Source organism: Borostomias antarcticus (assembly GCF_949987555.1).
Source record: "Borostomias antarcticus genome assembly, chromosome: 24".
In the NCBI taxonomy this organism is placed as follows: Eukaryota; Metazoa; Chordata; class Actinopteri; order Stomiiformes; family Stomiidae; genus Borostomias; species Borostomias antarcticus.
Window position 1 is genome coordinate 5,508,599 of NC_140257.1, and position 24,617 is coordinate 5,533,215.

At 43.9% G+C, this 24,617-nt stretch overlaps 1 protein-coding gene across 1 annotated transcript in view; it reads right to left on the reverse strand.

Annotated features, from left to right (window-relative positions):
• Positions 1-24,617, reverse strand: part of adcy8 (adenylate cyclase 8 (brain)) — a gene marked incomplete at both ends in the record, with an annotated part of 93,500 nt that overhangs the window by 14,091 nt on the left and 54,792 nt on the right. Inside the window, 5 exons of the mRNA XM_084458002.1 lie at positions 6,806-6,884; positions 7,683-7,855; positions 10,939-11,028; positions 23,974-24,175; positions 24,424-24,524. Of these exons, the coding sequence (XP_084314128.1) occupies positions 6,806-6,884; positions 7,683-7,855; positions 10,939-11,028; positions 23,974-24,175; positions 24,424-24,524 (645 nt within the window). The remainder of the gene's footprint in view (positions 1-6,805; positions 6,885-7,682; positions 7,856-10,938; positions 11,029-23,973; positions 24,176-24,423; positions 24,525-24,617) is intronic.

The following is a 24,617-nucleotide window of genomic DNA, read 5'->3' on the forward strand; positions in this document are numbered from 1 at the left end:
AGACTGGCGCAAACTTGTAAACGAATGGCTAAGCCCCTCCCCCACACACTGCTAAGCCCCTCCCACCCCTCCCTCCCCCACACACTGCTAAGCCCCTCCCACCCTTCCCCACACACTGCTAAGCCCCTCCCACCCCTCCCCCACGCACTGCTAAGCCCCTCCCGCCCCTCCTACCCCTCCCTCTCTTCCCCCACACTGCAAACGCTGCCTGACAAGCTTGGTCAAAAAAGTGTAGCCTACAATAATCTATGAATGTATTACATTACGGAAGAACAGTTACAAATTTGAGAATAGATCAAAAAGGGTACAATCATGAATGTGTTACATTATTCCTTAGCAACTGCATTAGGGAAAATACTGTATGTTTCAATTAGGAGGTATTAGGCCTAGGGTAGCCTAATTTAGTAAGGTGGCATTGGCGCTATGGAGGTGTGCTGCAAATAATCGAAAGAGTCGTTCATTTCCTGACCTTCCTGAGCGGCTTCCCCCCACGCTGCCTGAGCCCGATCGCTTCCTAGCGGCGCCATGATCGATGCACCCCGGGATAATAGGGTGTTGAACTTACTGATTTCGGTGCCATTGTTGTTGATTTCGGAGCCATACTGTACAGGGTGCGAGAGAAGGACAGCTAGTCAAACTGTCCTGTGTTTGATCGTCCAAGAGAAGGGTGGAATGAATGAAGGTAAATGGAAAATGGTCTGCACTTATATACTGTAGTGTCTTTATCCAAAGCGCTTCACAATAGGGAGGGAAAGTGAAAACATGCGCCCCTAGCGGATTTTCAATGTAAACTCCCATAGACTGGATTTTCTAATAATTACTACGAAGCCATTTCGGTGAAGTTATCAAAACAAAAACTTGTGAGTGTCTTTACAGTAATAACCTACTAAACGTGAGAATTTCAAAAAGTATTTCGCCTTCTTTCAAATTTTCGAAATTGCTCCATTCCTCCAGACAAAGTCAATGGAATTTAAGAAAAATATTTTCATAATTCAGATTGTGATTGACAATCAACTATGATCACCATAATCAATAAAGTTTGTCTCCAAGTATTTGCCGTTTAAAGGAGAATGCTTGTTTTTGACAACCTGGACCTTATTTACGGCATATTATAAGACGTTTGACTCACCGAGATAACTTTGGTGTAATTCGGAGAAAAATCTATTTTCTGCCGTGAAACAGTTGTTTTCATCAATCTGTCTTTATGAATCGTTAGTTGTGCTTACATAGAGCGAGGGCTTGTTGTGGTTTTTCACATGCCTCTGTAATATGATCTTTAGAAACGTCTTTAGAAACTAAATAGCTTCCCCACTTGCTCCAGCACGCATGCGCACAGCACGCAGACTGGCTATTCTCCGTCTGTAGGCTACACTCGCGGCTCACATTCTCTACGCTACGATCGGCGTCCATCATATTCTAAGTCATCTTCTATATCCTCAAAATCTGATAAATATTCAGCCATATTGCACGCAATATTCCAGGCACCAACAAGCCGATCGTAGCGTAGAGAATGTGAGCTGCGAGTGTCGCCTACAGACGGAGAATAGCCAGTCTGCGCGCTGTGCGCATGCGTGTTGGAGCAAGTGGGGAAGCTATTTCGTTTCTAAAGACGTTTCTAAAGATCAGAGGCATGTGAAAAACCACAGCAAGCCCTCGCTCTATGTAAGCACAACTAGCGATTCACAGTATAAGCCCTTACAGTATACGCCTTCACTACTTTGCGTGTAACAAAGACATAACAAAACAGAGAAAACTCTGACAGGAAAGAGTCCCGATGCAACTGAGAGAAATATGAGTTACTTTCATGTGGCTACAAAGGACGTTCAGCTGCACCTTTCTCTCCTCTGTCCCTGATCACCTCTGTCCCTGAACACCTCTGTCCCTGAACACCTCTGTCCCTGATCACCTCTGTCCCTGAACACCTCTGTCCCTGAACACCTCTGTCCCTGAACACCTCTGTCCCTGATCACCTCTGTCCCTGATCACCTCTGTCCCTGGACACCTCTGTCCCTGAACACCTCTGTCCCTGAACACCTCTGTCCCTGAACACCGTGGACCTAGCGAGCTCCGTGATCAAAGGCAGCCGTTCAGCAGAGGGATCTTAACTGTGCTGTGGCAGGGTGCCCTCTATTTCAGCTGCTGACCTCAGATGCGCTGAAGAGACTAGAGCCTTTACATAAAGAGACTAGAGCCTTTCCATTAAGAGACTAGAGCCTTTCCATTAAGAGACTAGAGCCTTTACATTAAGAGACTAGAGCCTTTACATTAAGAGACTAGAGCCTTTACATGAGGAGACTAGAGCCTTTACATGAGGAGACTAGAGCCTTTACATGAGGAGACTAGAGCCTTTACATTAAGAGACTAGAGCCTTTACACTAAGAGACTAGAGCCTTTACATTAGGAGACTAGAGCCTTTACATGAGGAGACTAGAGCCTTTACATAAAGAGACTAGAGCCTTTACATTAAGAGACTAGAGCCTTTACATTAAGAGACTAGAGCCTTTACATTAAGAGACTAGAGCCTTTACATTAAGAGACTAGAGCCTTTACATTAAGAGACTAGAGCCTTTACATTAAGAGACTAGAGCCTTTACATTAAGAGACTAGAGCCTTTACATGAGGAGACTAGAGCCTTTACACTAAGAGACTAGAGCCTTTACATGAGGAGACTAGAGCCTTTACATGAGGAGACTAGAGCCTTTACATGAGGAGACTAGAGCCTTTACACTAAGAGACTAGAGCCTTTACACTAAGAGACTAGAGCCTTTACATTAAGAGACTAGAGCCTTTACATGAGGAGACTAGAGCCTTTACATGAGGAGACTAGAGCCTTTACATAAAGAGACTAGAGCCTTTACATGAAGAGACTAGAGCCTTTACATTAAGAGACTAGAGCCTTTACATTAAGAGACTAGAGCCTTTACATTAAGAGACTAGAGCCTTTACATTAAGAGACTAGAGCCTTTACATGAAGAGACTAGAGCCTTTACATTAAGAGACTAGAGCCTTTACATTAAGAGACTAGAGCCTTTACATTAAGAGACTAGAGCCTTTACATTAAGAGACTAGAGCCTTTACATTAAGAGACTAGAGCCTTTACATTGAGACTAGAGCCTTTACATTAAGAGACTAGAGCCTTTACATTAAGACACTAGAGCCTTTACATTAAGAGACTAGAGCCTTTACATTAAGAGACTAGAGCCTTTACATTAAGAGACTAGAGCCTTTACATGAAGAGACTAGAGCCTTTACATTAAGAGACTAGAGCCTTTACATTAAGAGACTAGAGCCTTTACATTAAGAGACTAGAGCCTTTACATTAAGAGACTAGAGCCTTTACATTAAGAGACTAGAGCCTTTACATTGAGACTAGAGCCTTTACATTAAGAGACTAGAGCCTTTACATTAAGACACTAGAGCCTTTACACTAAGAGACTAGAGCCTTTACATTAAGAGACTAGAGCCTTTACATTAAGAGACTAGAGCCTTTACATGGAGACTAGAGCCTTTACACTAAGAGACTAGAGCCTTTACATTAAGAGACTAGAGCCTTTACATGAGGAGACTAGAGCCTTTACATTAAGAGACTAGAGCCTTTACATTAAGAGACTAGAGCCTTTACACTAAGAGACTAGAGCCTTTACATTAAGAGACTAGAGCCTTTACACTAAGAGACTAGAGCCTTTACACTAAGAGACTAGAGCCTTTACATTAAGAGACTAGAGCCTTTACATTAAGAGACTAGAGCCTTTACATTAAGAGACTAGATCCTTTACATTAAGAGACTAGATCCTTTACATGAGGAGACTAGAGCCTTTCCATTAAGAGACTAGAGCCTTTACATTAAGAGACTAGAGCCTTTACATAAAGAGACTAGAGCCTTTACATTAAGAGACTAGAGCCTTTACACTAAGAGACTAGAGCCTTTACATTAAGAGACTAGATCCTTTACATTAAGAGACTAGAGCCTTTACATGAGGAGACTAGAGCCTTTACATTAAGAGACTAGAGCCTTTACATTAAGAGACTAGATCCTTTACATTAAGAGACTAGAGCCTTTACATTAAGAGACTAGAGCCTTTACATTAAGAGACTAGATCCTTTACATTAAGAGACTAGAGCCTTTACATGAGGAGACTAGAGCCTTTACATTAAGAGACTAGAGCCTTTACATTAAGAGACTAGAGCCTTTACACTAAGAGACTAGAGCCTTTACATTAAGAGACTAGAGCCTTTACATTGAGACTAGAGCCTTTACATTAAGAGACTAGAGCCTTTACATGGAGACTAGAGCCTTTACATTAAGAGACTAGAGCCTTTACACTAAGAGACTAGAGCCTTTACATTAAGAGACTAGAGCCTTTACATGGAGACTAGAGCCTTTACATTAAGAGACTAGAGCCTTTACATTAAGAGACTAGATCCTTTACATTAAGAGACTAGAGCCTTTACACTAAGAGACTAGAGCCTTTACATTAAGAGACTAGAGCCTTTACACTAAGAGACTAGAGCCTTTACATTAAGAGACTAGATCCTTTACATTAAGAGACTAGATCCTTTACACTAAGAGACTAGAGCCTTCACATTAAGAGACTAGAGCCTTTACATGGAGACTAGAGCCTTTACATTAAGAGACTAGAGCCTTTACACTAAGAGACTAGAGCCTTTACATTAAGAGACTAGAGCCTTTACATGAGGAGACTAGAGCCTTTACATTAAGAGACTAGAGCCTTTACATTAAGAGACTAGAGCCTTTACATTAAGAGACTAGAGCCTTTACACTAAGAGACTAGAGCCTTTACACTAAGAGACTAGAGCCTTTACATTAAGAGACTAGAGCCTTTACATTAAGAGACTAGAGCCTTTACATTAAGAGACTAGAGCCTTTACATTAAGAGACTAGATCCTTTACATTAAGAGACTAGATCCTTTACATTAAGAGACTAGATCCTTTACATGAGGAGACTAGAGCCTTTCCATTAAGAGACTAGAGCCTTTACATTAAGAGACTAGAGCCTTTACATTAAGAGACTAGAGCCTTTACACTAAGAGACTAGAGCCTTTACATTAAGAGACTAGATCCTTTACATTAAGAGACTAGAGCCTTTACATGAGGAGACTAGAGCCTTTACATTAAGAGACTAGAGCCTTTACATTAAGAGACTAGATCCTTTACATTAAGAGACTAGAGCCTTTACATTAAGAGACTAGATCCTTTACATTAAGAGACTAGAGCCTTTACATGAGGAGACTAGAGCCTTTACACTAAGAGACTAGAGCCTTTACATTAAGAGACTAGATCCTTTACATTAAGAGACTAGAGCCTTTACATGAGGAGACTAGATCCTTTACATTAAGACACTAGAGCCTTTACATTAAGAGACTAGAGCCTTTACACTAAGAGACTAGAGCCTTTACATTAAGAGACTAGAGCCTTTACACTAAGAGACTAGAGCCTTTACACTAAGAGACTAGAGCCTTTACACTAAGAGACTAGAGCCTTTACATTAAGAGACTAGAGCCTTTACATTAAGAGACTAGAGCCTTTACACTAAGAGACTAGAGCCTTTACACTAAGAGACTAGAGCCTTTACACTAAGAGACTAGAGCCTTTACATTAAGAGACTAGAGCCTTAACATTAAGTTGCCCTTCTTACTAACTCGTGCCAGAGGGTCTAGATAACCTCCGCCGTTGTTGTTTTGGAAGGAACAGTTGCATCTCGTTGTTGTCACACCTAAACCCCGCCCGACATCGCTGCTAGTATTTTGTCACAGAACACTGATTGGATGATCGTTTTCTGATCGTCCACAAACAGATCTCTATCGAAGTTTGCCGGACTGATGTGTGGAGTGAAACAATGTGATCTTGCGAGATCCGGATGATCTCATGAGGCTACCTTCTCACTAGTCACGACATCTGTATATGTACCTACACAATAATACTGCACCCATAATACAACTGCTATTCACATACCGTAGCAGCTGCATCTTACAGTACGTACACAAAGAAAGGGCTTTAGCCAGAGATGGTGTAAGCCAGGGATGTACATGTGTTCACATCACCTGTAACCAGTGTTGGGCAAGCTACTGAAAATGTACTAATTAAAATGACTAGTTACTTCTTTCAAAAGCAATTGAGTTACTTTACTGATTACTGCATATAGAAAGTAACTAGTTACTTTTGTGTTATTTTTCACTTATTAATGCACATGCTATAGTAAATAATACTACTACTACTAATAATAATACTATTATTATTATTATTATTATTATTATTATGGTAGCACTTTACAATAAGGTACACAACATGATGAACCAATGATTAGTTAATTATTAGTTACTGATTAACTCTGAGATTAGTTACTGAGGAACTACAGATCAGACTAGGAAGAAATGATTAGGTAATGAAGGAATACCTGGTAAATATATCATTGACTACTCATTAACTTATCATTGTCCTTGATCTCGAGGAGGTGCATCAACGTGTATGCTGTCACCTGCTCTGTCCGAAATCCAAATCTCACGGATATATCCTTGTGTAAAAGAGTGCTGGCCCTTTTGTAGAACTCTCTTAGACAAAGCAGTGGCATTTGGCAAATAACATACAGCAATATTGTCAGGAATCCTTGAGAGAATCTTCAGATATGCGCTGTTCAGTAAACATTCTATTAACTTGCTCCAAAGCTTGTGGGGCATAGCAACAGTAACTAAGGGGGGCGGAGCTTGCCGCCTGAAGAGGAAAGGTCTATAGACGAGCAGCCCCTGGGGTTGTCCACGTGATGAATACATCAAACAATAATCTCACCTGCTGTCCGTGGTAAAATACAGCGAGAAGGAACATAGCCATCAGGAGCAAGGAGGTCTCTTTGGTTCCCAGGAAGTTTCTGTGTAAACAAGCAAACAAAAAAAAGATTTCTGTACAATTGCATTGTTTCTTCTGGATCTCTAGAACACCACACTTTATCAACCTGCCAGGCAGCAGATAGCTCAAGAGGTAGAGTGTCTTCCTGGGGATTGGAGGGTCACAGGTTTGATTCCAGCACCCGGCAGCGTCAATGCAGAGGTGAATTTCCCCAAGGGGTTTAATAACGTATACCTACTTATCATTTATGTATTTATTTATTTTAACCCAAGTGACCCAATATTATCAAGCTCTGGGCATCTTTCAGTAGGTCAGAAGAAGCTCCCGGTCCATATGGCTCTCTGCTCCTTCCGCATGGCCTTTACTCCCTGTTCCTCAGTGGAGTTACAGTATAACGTTACTGTATGAGATGGAGATGAATTAAATATGATCACTCATATGAATGCCATTGCTAGAAGGGGTCTCTTTTATCTGATCCTGTATTTCCTACAGCAACCTCCCTTCTTACTGTAGATTCCTCCACAGATGCGCCGGCTGGAAGGTCAAAGCACTGCATGCTATTACTCTCATGACCTCTGACCTGAGAAGCAGCTCGGAAGATTCTAGAACCAGCCGCAAAGATCGGCTTTACTTCCATGGATTTCACATGCCAGTGTTCAGAAGAGTGTGTGCAGGCGTGTGTATACAGTGTGTGTGTGTGTGTGTGCGTGCGTGTGTGTGTGTGTGTGTGCGTGTGTGTGTGTGTGTGTGTGTGCGTGCGTGTGTGCGTGTGTGCGTGTGTGCGTGTGTGTGTGTGTGTGTGTGTTGCTGTCCCACTCACTCGGTGTTGTGGTGGAAGGTGTCGTAGCGGACGAACAGGGCTGTGTAGAAGGCCTCGGTGAGCAGGGAGTAGATGGCGATCATCACCAGCAGCACGGCCAGCTTCAGCACGGAGTTGAGGCGCAGGAACACGGCGCACGTCACCATGGCCAGGACCCCGGTGAACACGAAATACTGGGGACGGGGTCCCCCAACACTGTTAATGGACCACATGGCTACTCAACACTTAATGGACCACATGGCTACCCAACACTGTTAATGGACCACATGGCTACCCTACACTTAATGGACCACATGGCTACCCAACACTGTTAATGGACCACATGGCTACCCAACACTGTTAATGGACCACATGGATACCCAACACTGTTAATGGACCACATGGCTACCCAACACTGTTAATGGACCACATGGATACCCAACACTGTTAATGGACCACATGGCTACCCTACACTTAATGGACCACATGGCTACCCAACACTTAATGGACCACATGGCTACCCAACACTGTTAATGGACCACATGGCTACCCAACACTTAATGGACCACATGGCTACCCAACACTTAATGGACCACATGGCTACCCAACACTGTTAATGGACCACATGGCTACCCAACACTGTTAATGGACCACATGGCTACCCAACACTTAATGGACCACATGGCTACCCAACACTGGTAATGGACTACATGGCTACCCAACACTTAATGGACTACATGGCTACCCAACACTGTTAATGGACCACATGGCTACCCTACACTTAATGAACTACATGGCTACCCAACACTGTTAATGGACCACATGGCTACCCAACACTGTTAATGGACCACATGGCTACCCAACACTGTTAATGGACCACATGGCTACCCAACACTGTTAATGGACCACATGGCTACCCAACACTGTTAATGGACCACATGGCTACCCAACACTTAATGGACTACATGGTTACCCAACACTGTTAATTGAATACATGGCTACCCAACACTTAATGGACTACATGGCTACCCAACACTGTTAATTGAATACATGGCTACCCAACACTTAATGGACTACATGGCTACCCAACACTTAATGGACTACATGGCTACCCAACACTGTTAATGGACCACATGGCTACCCAACACTGTTAATGGACCACATGGCTACCCAACACTGTTAATGGACCACATGGCTACCCAACACTTAATGGACTACATGGCTACCCAACACTGTTAATGGACCACATGGCTACCCAACACTTAATGGACTGCATGGCTACCCAACACTGTTTATGGACCACATGGCTACCCAACACTTAATGGACTACATGGCTACCCAACACTTAATGGACTACATGGCTACCCAACACTGTTAATGGACCACATGGCTACCCAACACTTAATGGACTACATGGCTACCCTACACTGTTAATGGACCACATGGTTACCCAACACTGTTAATGGACCACATGGCTACCCAACACTTAATGGACTACATGGCTACCCAACACTGTTAATGGACCACATGGCTACCCAACACTGTTAATGGACCACATGGCTACCCAACACTTAATGGACTACATGGCTACCCAACACTGTTAATTGAATACATGGCTACCCAACACTGTTAATGGACCACATGGCTACCCAACACTTAATGGACTACATGGCTACCCAACACTGTTAATGGACCACATGGCTACCCAACACTGTTAATGGACTACATGGCTACCCAACACTGAATGGACCACATGGCTACCCAACACTGTTAATGGACCACATGGCTACCCAACACTGTTAATGGACTACATGGCTACCCAACACTGTTAATGGACTACATGGCTACCCAACACTGTTAATGGACCACATGGCTACCCTACACTGTTAATGGACCACATGGCTACCCAACACTGTTAATGGACTACATGGCTACCCAACACTGTTAATGGACTACATGGCTACCCAACACTGTTAATTGGATACATGGCTACCCAACACTGTTAATGGACTACATGGCTACCCAACACTTAATGGACTACATGGCTACCCAACACTGTTAATTGAATACATGGCTACCCAACACTTAATGGACTACATGGCTACCCTACACTGTTAATGGACCACATGGCTACCCAACACTGTTAATGGACCACATGGCTACCCAACACTGTTAATGGACGACATGGCTACCCAACACTGTTAATGGACCACATGGCTACCCAACACTGTTAATGGACCACATGGCTACCCAACACTGTTAATGGACCACATGGCTACCCAACACTGGTAATGGACCACATGGCTACCCAACACTGTTAATTGAATACATGGCTACCCAACACTTAATGGACTACATGGCTACCCAACACTGTTAATTGAATACATGGCTACCCAACACTTAATGGACTACATGGCTACCCTACACTGTTAATGGACCACATGGCTACCCAACACTGTTAATGGACCACATGGCTCCCCAACACTTAATGGACTACATGGCTACCCAACACTGTTAATGGACCACATGGCTACCCTACACTTAATGGACCACATGGCTACCCAACACTTAATGGACCACATGGCTACTCAACACTTAATGGACTACATGGCTACCCAACACTGTTAATGGACCACATGGCTACCCAACACTGGTAATGGACTACATGGCTACCCAACACTGTTAATGGACCACATGGCTACCCAACACTGTTAATGGACTACATGGCTACCCAACACTGTTAATGGACCACATGGCTACCCAACACTGTTAATTGAATACATGGCTACCCAACACTGTTAATGGACTACATGGCTACCCAACACTGTTAATTGAATACATGGCTCCCCAAGATGAACTAAGGAAATCCATTTAAGCTTAGAGTAGGAAATGAGTGAATCGAGAAGCGAGCGCTGGAACAGAGGTGTGTGGTTCTGGGAGGGTGAAACCCGACTCTCGACCCAGTTAGCGCTAGCGGTGAGCGTGGCTAGTCAACCACACTCCCGTTTCAAGCTTCTATCTGCGGATGATTGAACTGAGATGATCTACCCTCCTCGGAGATGACTGGTGTCCCATTCCAATGGTGACTGGTCAGCCTGCAGTGGGTGTACCAGTCTAATCTGTTCACCGGCTTCTCTCAATAAAGCAATATACCGTGTGCATACGATTGACTCACTTATTGAAATTAAGACACAAACTCTGAAAATGTTAGGAACGCAATATGCCAAATACAAAGCAATAACCGCAGTGGAGAAACAGACAGCATGGGCCCACTTACCTCCGGGTAGAAGCAGATGTCAGGGATGGAGGTGGACTCGTTGAACGTCTGGTTCCAGAAGGTGCTGGGCTTGTCAAAATCGCACCACAGCTGTGGAAGAAGAACAGGGAGTTTGGCATCTATATCCAATTCAATCCACTTTATTTATACAGCACATTTTACAAATGCAAGGCTACCAAAATGCTGCACAGAAAACACAGTAAAATACAAGTAATAACACATGACACACTAAAACCCATAGGGCCTGATCTACTAAAGGTTTGCACGTATAAAAACGTGTGCAAATGCCTTAGTACCCGCATAGAAATATGCAAGGTGATCTATGAACGGGGTGCAAGGGGGATTGTGTCCTTCAAGTGCGCAAATTAACATGCTCTATCCAATTAGTATGTTTGGCCGAAATGAATATGTAATAAGGGGCGTGCGTCCCCTAGCGTGCAAAATATGGGAAGAGAAAATGCAAACGTAATTGTAGCACGCGCACTGTGACTTATCAAGCCTGAAAGCTAATTGAGTGGTGGCGTTTGCGTTTGCAATTAAGTACCTTGGAAGGGCAGGCAGGGGCGGACTGGCCATCGGGAGCATAATCCAAACATAGGAGGATAATCCAAACATAGGAGGATAATCCAAACATATCGCTTATCTAGCAATTCCATTCTGGAGCTATTAGATGAATTAAGGGCTGATTTGAAGCCAGTCACAAGAAGAAGTCATTCCATACCTGCAATAACCAAACTTCTGGCTACTCTCCATTTTCTCTCAACTGGTTCATTCCTGTGTTCAGTAGCTCTCGGCGCTGGGATTTCCCAAAACAGTTCCTCACCTGTGCTTTCCCAAGTACTGGATGTCATGTTGCGCAGGCTTCGCCAGTATATAAAGTTTCCCCGTACCCAGCACGCACTGATCCAAACCAAGCAAGGCTTTTACGCGGTAGCTGGTTTCCCCAGAGTCTATACAATTACAAAGTCTAATATGTGCTCTTTATTTTGTATTAATTAATTCGTTTTAAATTATCCTAATCATTTTCCCACACAGTAGATCTGGGTTATTTCCAGTGTGTCATGTGGTTCTATAAAGTTACCACTGAGCCAAGCTCTCATGCTAGAGGGAATAATTATAGGCCTATTCTTTTTATGTTTGTGCGCTGCAGTAGGCTTACAACTATTTTGTTTTGCAAAACTTTTTTATTCGTCAGGCTTCACATAGTCCACGGTAGGCCTGTTTAACTTTTGTTTTCCCCAGGTGTGGGTCGGGATAAATGAATCGGTGTGTGTGAGCCGAGGGAGGGGGGAATCCAGTCTCATATAGACCAATGTTTTCCTGATGTGTTTCGTTTTAGGTTCGGTTAATGTTTAGTCGGTTAACCTGGCCCCTCAAACAGAACCAAAGCATCATCTCAGTTCATATTTCATGTTCCTTTTAGGTGATAGTGCGTATCCCTCATGTTGTGGGATACAACACGCAAAAGCCCTCATTTAAATAGGGTGTTTTTCACACGTTTGCACCTGTTGCCATTCACACAATTATCTTTGATAGATCACCCGCAAAACACATTCCAACTCCACATCTGAAGGACTGCACACGCAATTTTGCGCTCTTTATTTGGGATCTAAGTATATCAGGCCCATAGTGCGCAAAGAAAAGAAATGGACTTAAACAAGATTAAGCAAGATTTAAACGTTTCAAATGTGGGGGCCATTTCGACATGGAGGGGTAGCTCATTCCACAGTTTAGGGGCGAGTGCTGAAAAGGCGCGGTCGCCTCTAGTCTTCAGTCGAGTTTTTGGGACGACGAGACACAACTGATTCGCGGACCTTAGAGACCTCAAAAGAGTGTGGACGTGTAAGAGATCAGATACATACTGTGGTGCCAAAACCCGTTTGTAGCAGCCCTCGATATTTTCAAGAAGACGAAGAGTAGAGTGTCTCAACGGGTGCATTTATTCTCAATGAGCACCATGACGAGCACCGTGAAAACTCACTCCGCTTATCAAGGGTGCTAAGAGGATGTCGGAACGCTGTTTTGCGATGTAGGATATCAACAACGTAGCTAGGCACTTGCCAAAACTTGCTCACCAGTCTACCGAACTAGTATCAGAGTTTACAGACCTAAACCATGAATCTGTAGGTAATGCTTAATCTCTAGTGAGCGGGTTCATATTCTCTCACACCGAACGAGTTTCTTCTTCTTTGATCTGACCGACACCTGCCTGCACATGCATCTCTAGCGGCAGCGTCCTTCAAAATAAAGGTATACAAACATTGGTAAATTTGTACAATACTAAACTTCAAACTAAAAGTTCTCAAAAGAACAAAATATTACAGACAGTTACACTCCCACCAATCATGTTATGATGAATGAAGATGAGGATAAACTAATTTGAGTGAATCATACACGATTCCCTATCTAAACCCAATTTAAGTTTCACAGCTATATGATATGACTAACTAAGTCTGAGGGAGATACGTTCTCTAATCACTCACTCTCTAAGAGAAGAACCAATTTCTGAATTGGCCTTTCTAGGACCGAAGGTTTAGAAGTGTGGTCTTGTTTCCCTATTAATACCTTGACCCGACGCACCAAACCATCACCCTCTTCAGTGGTTTCAATTACTCGTCCTAGATGCCACTGATTTCTAGGAAGTGTGTCTTCCTTGACGATGACCAAGTCATTCACTTTAAGGTTGCGCCTGGGAGTATGCCATTTCTGCCGTGTAGAGATGTTGGAGAGATATTCCCTTTTCCAACGGCTCCAGAACTGTTCGATGAGATATTGGACTCGTCGCCACCTCTTAGTTGCATACACATCTTCTTTTACAAATTCCCCAGGAGGTGGGAGGGCAACCTTGGACTTCATCAAGATGAGGTGGTTTGGTGTTAAGGGTTCCACTGACATAGGGTCGTTTTCTCCATCCACAGTTAAGGGACGGCTGTTTACAATAGCCATAGCTTCATAGAACAGAGTTCTGAGAGAGGAGTCATCGAGTCTGCCAGGGTATTGAGAGAGTATGCCATTCAGTACATTTCGAACAGTACGAATTTGGCGCTCCCAAACGCCTCCAGCGTGACTTGCCGAGGGTGCATTGAAAACAAACTCACACTGCTTCTCTGCTAAGAAAGCCTCTAGTTTCCTGTCATCACACTGCTTCAGTGCTTCCTTGAGCTCATTACTCGCACCCATGAAGTTAGTGCCTTGATCGCAGCGGAGTTGACGTACAGCTCCCCGAAGACTGATAAAGCATCTTAGAGCGTTGATGAACATGTCCGTAGATAAATCCTCTACCATTTCTATATGTATTGCTCGGGAGGAGAGGCAAGTGAATATGAGGCCGTACCTCTTTTGCTCCTTCCGGGCTTTCTTGGTGAGGAATGGGCCGAAACAATCCATGCCACAGTACATGAAAGGAGCAGACACTTCGACGCGCTCTTTCGGCAGTTCAGCCATACGTTGCTCTTCCACTGGGCGCCGGAGTTTCCTGCATCTCACACAGTTGTGAATCAACCTGGCAACTGACCTACTCCCACCCATGATCCAAAACCCATTCGCTCTAACTTCCATCAGAGTTTGACTTCAGCCCTGATGGTGAATCTGGGCATGGTAGTGAGTCAGGATCAGCCTGGTGATGTGGCTTTCTTTAGGGAGGATGATAGGGTGTTTAAGCTCAAGACTTAGAGATGAATTCTTCAGTCTTCCCCCAACACGCAGAATACCTCTGTCCAAGACAGGATCAAGATGAAACAGAGGGCTTGAGCTCGAAAGACTGTCTCCTCTTTGAAGTATCTTCATCTCTTGAGAGAAGGCTTCTTGTTGTACAAGCTGTATTATAATCTCAGCAGCTCTCTCGCGTTCTTCTACAGTCACCAGTTCTCTGCTACGTTCTTGGTCAGACTTCAACCTCTTGATTCTTGCAACCACCTTGATGAGTCTCGCCCAGGAAGAAAATCGACTCAGGCGGGTGAGGAAGTCTGCCTGGGAAACTTCATGTTTGGTTGCAAAGACGTGGCTGGTTTTGACTTCAGGATCGCCAATGAGCAGCTCATTTGACAGATGAGTCCTTGTGTACGTTTCCTGCTCCCACAGGAACTTAGGTCCAGTTAGCCAGTTTGTCTCCAAGATGTCTGATGCGGAGAGACCTCTGGAAGCGTGGTCGGCTGGGTTCTCTGCGGTGTCTATGTAGTACCACTGACTGGGATCTGTATTCTCTCTTATCAGTTGCACACGATTAGCAACAAAGATATGAAATTTCCGTGCTTCGTTATTAATATACGCCAGGACAACCTGAGAGTCTGTCCAGAAGAACTCCTTGTCGATCTGCATTTCAAGCTCGTCTTTCAGCATGATACTCAATTTTGCAGAGACCACAGCCGCTGATAGTTCTAGTCTTGGGATACTTGTGAGCTTCGTCGGTGCAACTCTAGCTTTGGCAATCACCAGACTACAATGAACTTCACCCTTTACATTCTTGTACCTGAGATAGGAGCAAGTCCCATATCCCACATTACTAGCATCCGAGAAGTGATGCAGTTCTGTGGTGACAGGTTGGCCAAAGTTTAGTGGACGGTAGCATCTCGGTATTGATACTTCCTTCAGCTTCTGGAGACCGCTCTTCCATTTCTCCCACCATGGGCTTAAGTCCTCAGGAAGTGGGTCATCCCATCCAGTGCCTCGACGACACAGCTCCTGAAGAATGCGCTTTCCGCTAAGGATGAATGGAGCGGCAAATCCCAGAGGATCGTACAAGGAAGCGATGACTGATAAGACACCACGGCGTGTTGAGGGCCTGTCTGGTAAGTCGACATTGAAGCTGAGGGTGTCATGTTCTAGCGACCACTGAATACCGAGAGCACGTTCTGCGGGTGCTGCGTTCAGACCAAGTTTGAGAGGTTCCATTACTACTGCTCTTTCTGAAGGGTCCACAGCATCCAAGACTTCTCTTTTATTCGAATTGAATTTGTGGAGACGCAGACCTCCTCGTCTGCACAACTCTTGTGCTTCTACGACCAGCTTCTTGGCCTCTTCTACTGAGGGGACACTGGTTAGGCCATCATCTACATAGAAATCATTCTCAATAAAGAATGAGGCTGTAGGATAGTCCTCTTTGTGTTGTCGAGCCAGGTACTTCAAGCCAAAGTTGGCACACCCAGGGGACGAGGCCGCGCCGAAAAGATGGACAGCCATCTGGTACTCTTGTGGTTCTCCTTCCAAGTTTCCATTCTCCCACCAGAGGAACCGTAGGTAGTTCCGTAATTCAGGAGAGACAGGGAATTGGTGGAACATCTTCTCGATGTCGCAGATCACAGCTACGGATTCTCTCCTAAAGCGACAGAGCACTCCCACCAAGGAGTTGATCAGATCAGGGCCCGTCAGCAACATGTCATTTAGAGAGACACCCCGGTACTTTGCTGAACAATCGAACACAATCCTTATCTTTTCTGGCTTCTTCTGGTGGTACACACCATGGTGTGGTATGTACCACACAGTCTGTCCCTCAGGCATTTGGGGTGCTGGCTCCGCATCACCTTTGATCAGCATATCCTCCATGTAAGCTGTGTACTGGTCGCGATAGTCTTTGTTGGCCGTCAACCTCTTTTTTAAGTACTGCAGTCGGACCGTAGCTAGCTTCTTGTTGTTTGGTAGTGGAGGTGGACTACTCGTCTTGAAAGGGAGAGGCATCTTATAGTGTCCGTCTTCCCTCTGCCTGATTTTGTCACTAAGAAGTTGCACGAAGCGAACATCGTCCTGGGATACGTACTTGTCCTTGTCTTCATACCTCCTTTCATTAAAGTCTGATTCCAAGACCTTCAGCACATCTGCGGATGATGGAGCTAGTATTTCCTTCACTGCGATGCGATTCACATAACTGTGGTTCCCCTGTCGATCTAGATGTGGGTTGGAAGAGCCTATTATGCTCCATCCCAGTTCAGTTTTCTGTGCAAAGGGGTCGTTATCACCTCCTGTGACAACCTCAAGGGGAGCTAATGCTAGTGGACAGTCATTTCCGATTAGCAGTCCAACTTCACAGCTTTGCAGTGGAGGCAGCTTGTTCGCTAGATGTTTGAGATGAGGCCATTGCAGTGCGGTCTTCTTAGTAGGAATATAGGACCTTTCTACTGGAATGAAGTTCCGGGCGTAGGCTTGGCGTAGCTGGATCTGCTTTTCAGAGTTCAGACCTCGGACCTGTAGTCCACGAACACTTTTACTTACTACGACTGTGTCAACAGCTGTCATCGTGCTAAGCTTCAGCTGCACTGGTTGAGTGTCTACCGTTAGCTCTTCAAGTAGATCTTCCAAGATGAAGGTCGAGTCACTCTGCGTGTCGAGTAGAGCATAAGTGAGAACTTCTCTCTGTGGCTCTTCTGTTGATGACATGAGAACGGGAACAATACTTGAGGTGGCAGAGGCTCGTTGGAACACTGTGTGCGCTGTGGCCGTATGGACCTCCTGGCTTGCAGCATCATCTGTGGGAGTGGACCTTTTCTCTAATGCTTCCACAGGCCTTTTATCTCTCTCTTCATGCAAGCAGGTAGGATGACGTCGGCTACATGTGCTACAAGTATGTCGCCTCTTGCAGTCTTTGCTGCTGTGTCCCTTTTTCAGACATCCGAAGCAGAGGTGATTTTCAAAAATGTAAGCCTTCTTATCCTGCATAGTTTTCTCTGCAAATGTTGGGCATTTGGCCACACCATGCGCTTCGTCAGCACAGATTGGGCAAGGTGGTTTTGGCTTGGAGTTAGACGTTTCTTGTTTCTCAGAGGTGGAGTTGTTCTTCTGAACACTAGTGTTGAGTGCTCTAGCTCTTTTAGGAACTCTTTCATCCGTAGGCTTGTGACTCATTAAGAAAGGAGAGGCGATGGGGTTACAAGCTATACGGGCTTCTGTTTGGATGAACTCAGTGAAGCATGAGAAGCTTGGATACTCCCCAGATTCATCTAGCTCTCTCACAACAACTCTACTCCATCTGCGCACGATCCACTCTGGTAGTTTCGTAAGCATCTTGTGATTTTCTTCACAGTCATTCAGAATGGACAATCCTTTAACGTGGGGCATTGCCTCGGCGCAACTTTGTAGGAAGTCTGCAAACTCTCGGAGGGCAGGAGAATCACTCAAACTGACCTTGGGCCACTTCGTTAGTTTGTCTCGAAAGGCCCTTTGTACGATGAAGGGGTTTCCATATCTCTCTTGTAGGACTCTCAAGGCTCCTTTATATGCGTCCTCTGAGTTTCTATAGAAGAAACCTTCCACGGCCTTGAGAGCTTCTCCAGCTAGATACTTTTTTAGATAGAACATCTTCTGGCTAGCTGGTAGAGGCTGTTTGTCTATCAAGGCCATGAAGGTCATTTTCCATTCTATGAACTTTAAGGGTTCACCAGAGAAGGTTGTTGGCTCTGGAGCAGGTAGACGGCTCATACTCAGTGAGCTGATGATTGCCTGGGTGAGATTATCCTTCTCCAGAGTCACTGGTATTTTACTGGGTACTTGTGTAGGTTGGAATGTTATCGCTTCTGGATTTAATTGAACCTTTGACTCAGCATTTTGAGGAACAAAGAGTGGTTTCTTGTCAGGAACGGAGAACGGTGTGATATCAATTTCTTTGTCACAGTACTTAGAATCACCTTCGAAGCTTTTGTATACTCTAACCCGTGCCGCTGCTACTCTAACACCTTTCTGTGCTTCCAGCAGCTGTAGCTTTGTTTTCTCTTCTTGCACCTCTGTCTCTAGCTGACGAAGTCTTGCTTGCTGAATATGAATTTCCTGCAGGGACTTAGCTTGTTCTTCTTGAGCAGCAAGTTCGGCTTCTGCATCAGCTCGCTTGCTGGAGGCTTTGGAAGTAGTATTTGAGTTGCAGCTTAAGGCTTTGGAGGGGACTTTTGGGTGGTTGGCTAATTGCTGTGATGACTCTGAGACTGTTGTTTCTGTGTTTGTGCTTTCAAAGACAGATCCATATTCCTCCTTATTTAACACCATCCTAACATTTTCCTTCGCAAGTTGATTATTAAAGGGCTCATTAACGATTTCCAGACGTTTATCTACCATTTCACATATCTCTGAACTTATTGAGAGACAGGCATCCATTCTCTTGACAATGTCTGGAGTAGCAGTGCAGTTGCGTTGAATGGGCTCATAACATTCACTTATTACATTGTGCTTGGCCTGGACATTTAGTTTAATTTTATCAAGATCTTCTTGTGAACAGAATGATTTTAGTGCTGTTCTAGCTTCTCTTGCCACATACCTCCAGGAGGTATAAGCCTTGGTAAATGCCCTTGCATGTTTCTTTGCATCCTGTTCGCGCATCTCTTGGCCCTTGTCAGTTAAGTTTCTTTCACGAGAACTTGACCCAACCTGTTCTGTTTTAGCTGCTGTCTCTTCAGGGTCAGTGGCCTCTTGTGTGTTAACTGTTGTCTCTTCAGTGGTCGACATTTTGTTTGGCTTGTGACTGTTGTTTGATTACGTATGACTTTAGAGTGTTATGGATCTGGGTTTTGAACTTCAGTGAATATAAACTAACTGTTAGCACTGAGTAACGCCCTAGACATATACTACTACTTTAAACACCTAAAGGATTTCTATCAAACTAGCACTGAATAAATCTCAATTACAGCAGTTACACAATTGTCCCCTTAATACAGGTTGAGTAGTTATAAATTCAAGAGATGAAATTAACTTTAGGCATGTTAGATCATATTACTAAATCAAATACATTACATCAGAAAACATGCATCAATATTTCTCCAGTCCAAATATATACAACTTTAGGCTACTTTTCAAAGTCTCTGACTGCGTAGCTACTGGACTGATCTTGCCTGAGTCCAGGTTACAAGGTCGGCCGATGGCGGGACTTCAGATTCAGATTCTCTCGAGGCACAAGGTGGCAGGTGAGGCGTTGGGTCGTCGTCAGTGCTCAGCGATGAGTTTTCACTGTAGCAGCCCTCGATATTTTCAAGAAGACGAAGAGTAGAGTGTCTCAACGGGTGCATTTTATTCTCAATGAGCACCATGACGAGCACCGTGAAAACTCACTCCGCTTATCAAGGGTGCTAAGAGGATGTCGGAACGCTGTTTTGCGATGTAGGATATCAACAACGTAGCTAGGCACTTGCCAAAACTTGCTCACCAGTCTACCGAACTAGTATCAGAGTTTACAGACCTAAACCATGAATCTGTAGGTAATGCTTAATCTCTAGTGAGCGGGTTCATATTCTCTCACACCGAACGAGTTTCTTCTTCTTTGATCTGACCGACACCTGCCTGCACATGCATCTCTAGCGGCAGCGTCCTTCAAAATAAAGGTATACAAACATTGGTAAATTTGTACAATACTAAACTTCAAACTAAAAGTTCTCAAAAGAACAAAATATTACAGACAGTTACACCGTTTAATGATTTGAAAACAAACAGTAAAGTCTTCAAATTTACGTCTGAAATGAACTGGGAGCCAATGGAGGGAAGCCAGGGTGGGTGTGATGTGTTCATGCTTGCCGGTTCCAACAAACGTGCCGCAGCATTTTGAACTGACTGTAGGCATGCGAGGGACATATTACTGAACGGGCCTGCCGGGCCCAGGGGCCCAAGAGCTCAGGGGGCCCTTTGCATTTCTTGTCACATAGTCAAAAGGCTTCGTCATTCGTTCAATAACAGAGCCTCAAAAAATCTGCTGAAAAAATGATGCAATAGCCTAAACATTCACTTTGAAAACGAAATCCAAAAAGCAGGTCCTCCCCACGGAGTTGAGGTCCCTCGAGTCAAAACCGAAAATTTCGATAAATGAAATGGGTGGGGGGTCCATTACGTGTCTGTGCCGAGGGGCCCATCATTTTATAATCCGTCTATGCAAGGGAGGCCTGGTTAATCCGAGCATAGAGTGTGTTACAGTAGTCTAGAGGAGTTGAAATAAAGGTATGTATCACACATTCAAAGTCATTGAAAGATAAAACAGTTACTTTTGGCCAAAAGCCTCAGGTGATATGAACTGGATTCGACCACATAATTTATCGGCTTTCATGTTTACAGTATAACTCTGAGGAATAAGGATCAGTGGATAAATACTCAAACACACCCTGCATCCCCCAACATCAATATTTCAATTGACATTAAATTAATCTTTCATGAGGTACTCGAGTCTGGAGGCTGTATTGAATGCATGAGGAGCTACAGTGCATCCAGAAAATATTCATATCCCTTCACTGTTTCCACATTAAATGTTGAAAAAATATTTTTTTGTATGTTCATTTTCATTTTGTTATGTTACATCCTTATTTCAAAATGCTCAAGCTCCATCACGTTGGATGGGGAGCGTCTGTGTACACACATTTTCAGATCTCTCCAGAGATGCTCAGTCGGGTTTTGAAGTTGGGGCTCTGGCTGGGCCACTCAAGGACATCCACACACTTGTCCCGAAGCCACTCCTTTGTTATCTTGGCTGTGTGCTTCGGGTCATTGTCCTGTTGGAAGGTGAACCGTCGCCCCATGAGGTCCAGAGCGCTCTGGATCAGGTTTAATCAAGGATCTCTCTGTACTTTGCTGCATTCATCTTTCCCTCGATCCTGACTAGTCTCCCAGTTCCTGCTGCTGAAAAACATCCCCACAGCTGCCACCACCATGCTTTACTGTAGGGATGGTATTGGCCAGGTGATGAGTGTTGCCTGGTTTCCTCCAGACATGACGCTTGGCATTCAGGCCAAAGAGTTCGATCTTGTTCCTCATGGTCTGAGAGTCCTTTAGGTGCCTTTTGGTAAAGTCCAAGCAGGCTGTCATGTGCCTGTTACTGAGGAGTGGCTTCCATCTGGACTCTCTACCATAAAGGCCTGATTGGTGGAGTGCTGTAGAGATGGTTGTTCTTCTGGAAGGTTCTCCCATCTCCACAGAGGAACGCTGGAGCTCTGTCAGAGTGACCATCGGATTCTTGGTCACCTCCCTGACCAAGGCTCTTCTCCCCCGATTGCTCAGTTTGGCCAGGCGGCCATTTCTAGGAAGAGTCCTGATGGTTCCAAACTTCTTCCATTTACAAATGATGGAGACAATTGTGCTCGTTAGTTCAATGCTGCAATTTTTTTGTACCCCTCCCCTGTGCCTCGATACAATCTTGTCTCGGAAGTCAACAGACAATCACCTCAGATTTCTCATAAATTCAGCCCTTGTGAACATGGGCGCACTCCAGTCTGGCCTACCTACGACTGCATTTCCGCGTTCTTAAATCCTGTTCTCAGATAAGAACAAATCCCAGATAAGAAACCAATCAGGAATGCCAGAATTGTCCCGGGAACTTCGTAAGTGGAGTGAACTTATTCTTAATTGCGTTCAGGAATGAGGACCACTAATCTTATCACAGACCATGCCCAATGCAAAACAAATAGGCTCAACTGCTTTATTGCTTCTTTACTTCAAATTCTCCCCCATGAAAAGGAAACTCCAAAATGTAATGACTGTGTTATCGCCCCCCCCCCCCCTTCATGTTCACACCTGGGATTTAATTTGCAAATTACACATATTATTTTCCTCTCAAACCAGCTCTCGGTTGAATAATGTGCTTCATATCTTGCAAGACAAAAAAATAATTATGTTATTTGTGTGCTTTTATGGAAAGGACTTACTGTACTAGCAATGTTTCCCAGAGAGAGAAGTGGACTGCTTTTGCGTGAAGTAAATTAGATATTTTTCTGGGTCAGTTGTGGGCATTTATGGAGAAAGCTGTTTATAAAGATAAGGGTGAGGTAGGTGCTGTAAGGATGAAACATTCAAATTCATGTGAAAATCGTGTTTCTTCTTGAATCTTGTTTAAACACGAGCTCAACAAATCAAGGCTGAAAACCTCCAAACTACTGCAACAAAACTGATGACTGAATGCCTGAGAGGCCATGGGCAGAGATGAGGAGTATTTTTACATTTACATGTATTTGAAATATGTTTAACTTTGAGTTGAGTTGAGTATTTTGTAATTTGTATTTGACAGGCTGAAAACAAATTGAATGTAATTTGTAACAAGATACTTTAGAGTAGAGCCATTTTATATTTTCAACATACTCAAAATACTTTCTCCATTATTCATTTAACATAAAAATAACTTAACTTAAACTTAAACACTGATTACTACTCACGTAATCAAGTTCCCCTTCAGATTCAACTAGGGACTGGCCATCAAGGTAAATATTTTATCTGACCTGCAATAACAATATCAAATATATATCTTACTATTTAGAATGTACTGTACGTACAGTATGTTGAACGCCACAGGTAAAGGCTTAAGATAAAAACAATCAATACATGTGGTAGCTGACTAAAGTGAGTGAGTCAGTAAGATAGCTACACTGGTGCCGTGACCCGGATGCCCTGCTGATGTAGAGTGAGTTTAAGGGGTTGAGTGTAACCGAGTGAAAAAGACTCTTCTGAGTCCTGAGTAGTCAGTCTAAGCCACAGCCTCGCATGATTTATTGCTTAATTTTCCATGTCCGACCATTTGCACAAAATAATAGAAATAAACTGTCCATATTGAGGAAAAAAAAAATCCTGTATTTTGAAAATACTAAATAGCCTACATGTATTTTATCTTGATATATTTCCTGTCACCGGTGTTTTGTATTTTATTTTGATACATTTATTTGAGGGGTGTTTTGTATTTTGTAACAGTACATCTCTGGCCATGGGCTACTGGGAAATATCGAGTTGTTCAGAAAATATTATGAATATTTCCCGGCTGTGAATGTCAGTCCAAACCCTGTGTCTTTGTGTCCTTCCCATGTCCAGATATTTCACTCCTGAGCCACAAAGTGAATAGAGGTGAATGGCGGCCATCTTTGGGCAGCTCGTTGATCTGCCCCGTGATTTGGATCTGCCTCAACATTTAATGTGTTCTAAGTTGGCCCATGCACACTCCTCCACCGAGTTTCATGAAAATAGATCTGGTTGTTTTTGTATAATCCTGCTAAATAAAGAACCAACCAACCAACAAACGCCACTGAAAACATTACTCAGCTGTCGCTGGGGAGGAAGTTATACAGTCCAACTGCATCCACGGCTTATCTGCCTATTGGTACTCACAATGTTGATCATGGCCGCCAGGAAGTTGATGAGGATAGAGAGAAAGATGATGACGTTGCGTGCTACGTAGGTCTCGTTGATCCAGCAGCAGGCCTTGCGCAGGACTAAGGGTAGACACTTGTAGTCCTCCGCCGTGGTAACCAGGACGAGGCAGGAGTGCAGGACGATAAGCACAGAGAATTGGATCACCATGGTCACCAGCCTACAGACATGAGTAATCAACAGCAGATACAGTTATAGTATATGTACTGTCTGCAGAATGACCTGATCTTACTGCGCCTCTAAAGCAAAATTATATATATATATATATATATATTGAACAAAAACAGATTAAATTCATTGCCTAGCTTTAAACAGAATGGCTTAAATTATTTCAGTTAATCTAGGCTTAATTGACATTCAGTCATTTTAACCCTGAACCCTTTTAAAAGACAGCCGTTCTTTTATTACCTAGCGGACGGGAGCAGGCCCTGAATGGCCGTAATGAAGATGAGTACGATGAAGGCGCACACCAGGTTTGACTTGAACACCTCATCCCTCATCTGGGAGTACTGGAAGGTTAGGGGGGAGGAGGATGAGGAGGTAAACAAGGAGAAAGAGAAGAGTTTAAAGGCGCGTGAGGCGGGAGCGCCATGTCTACAGAC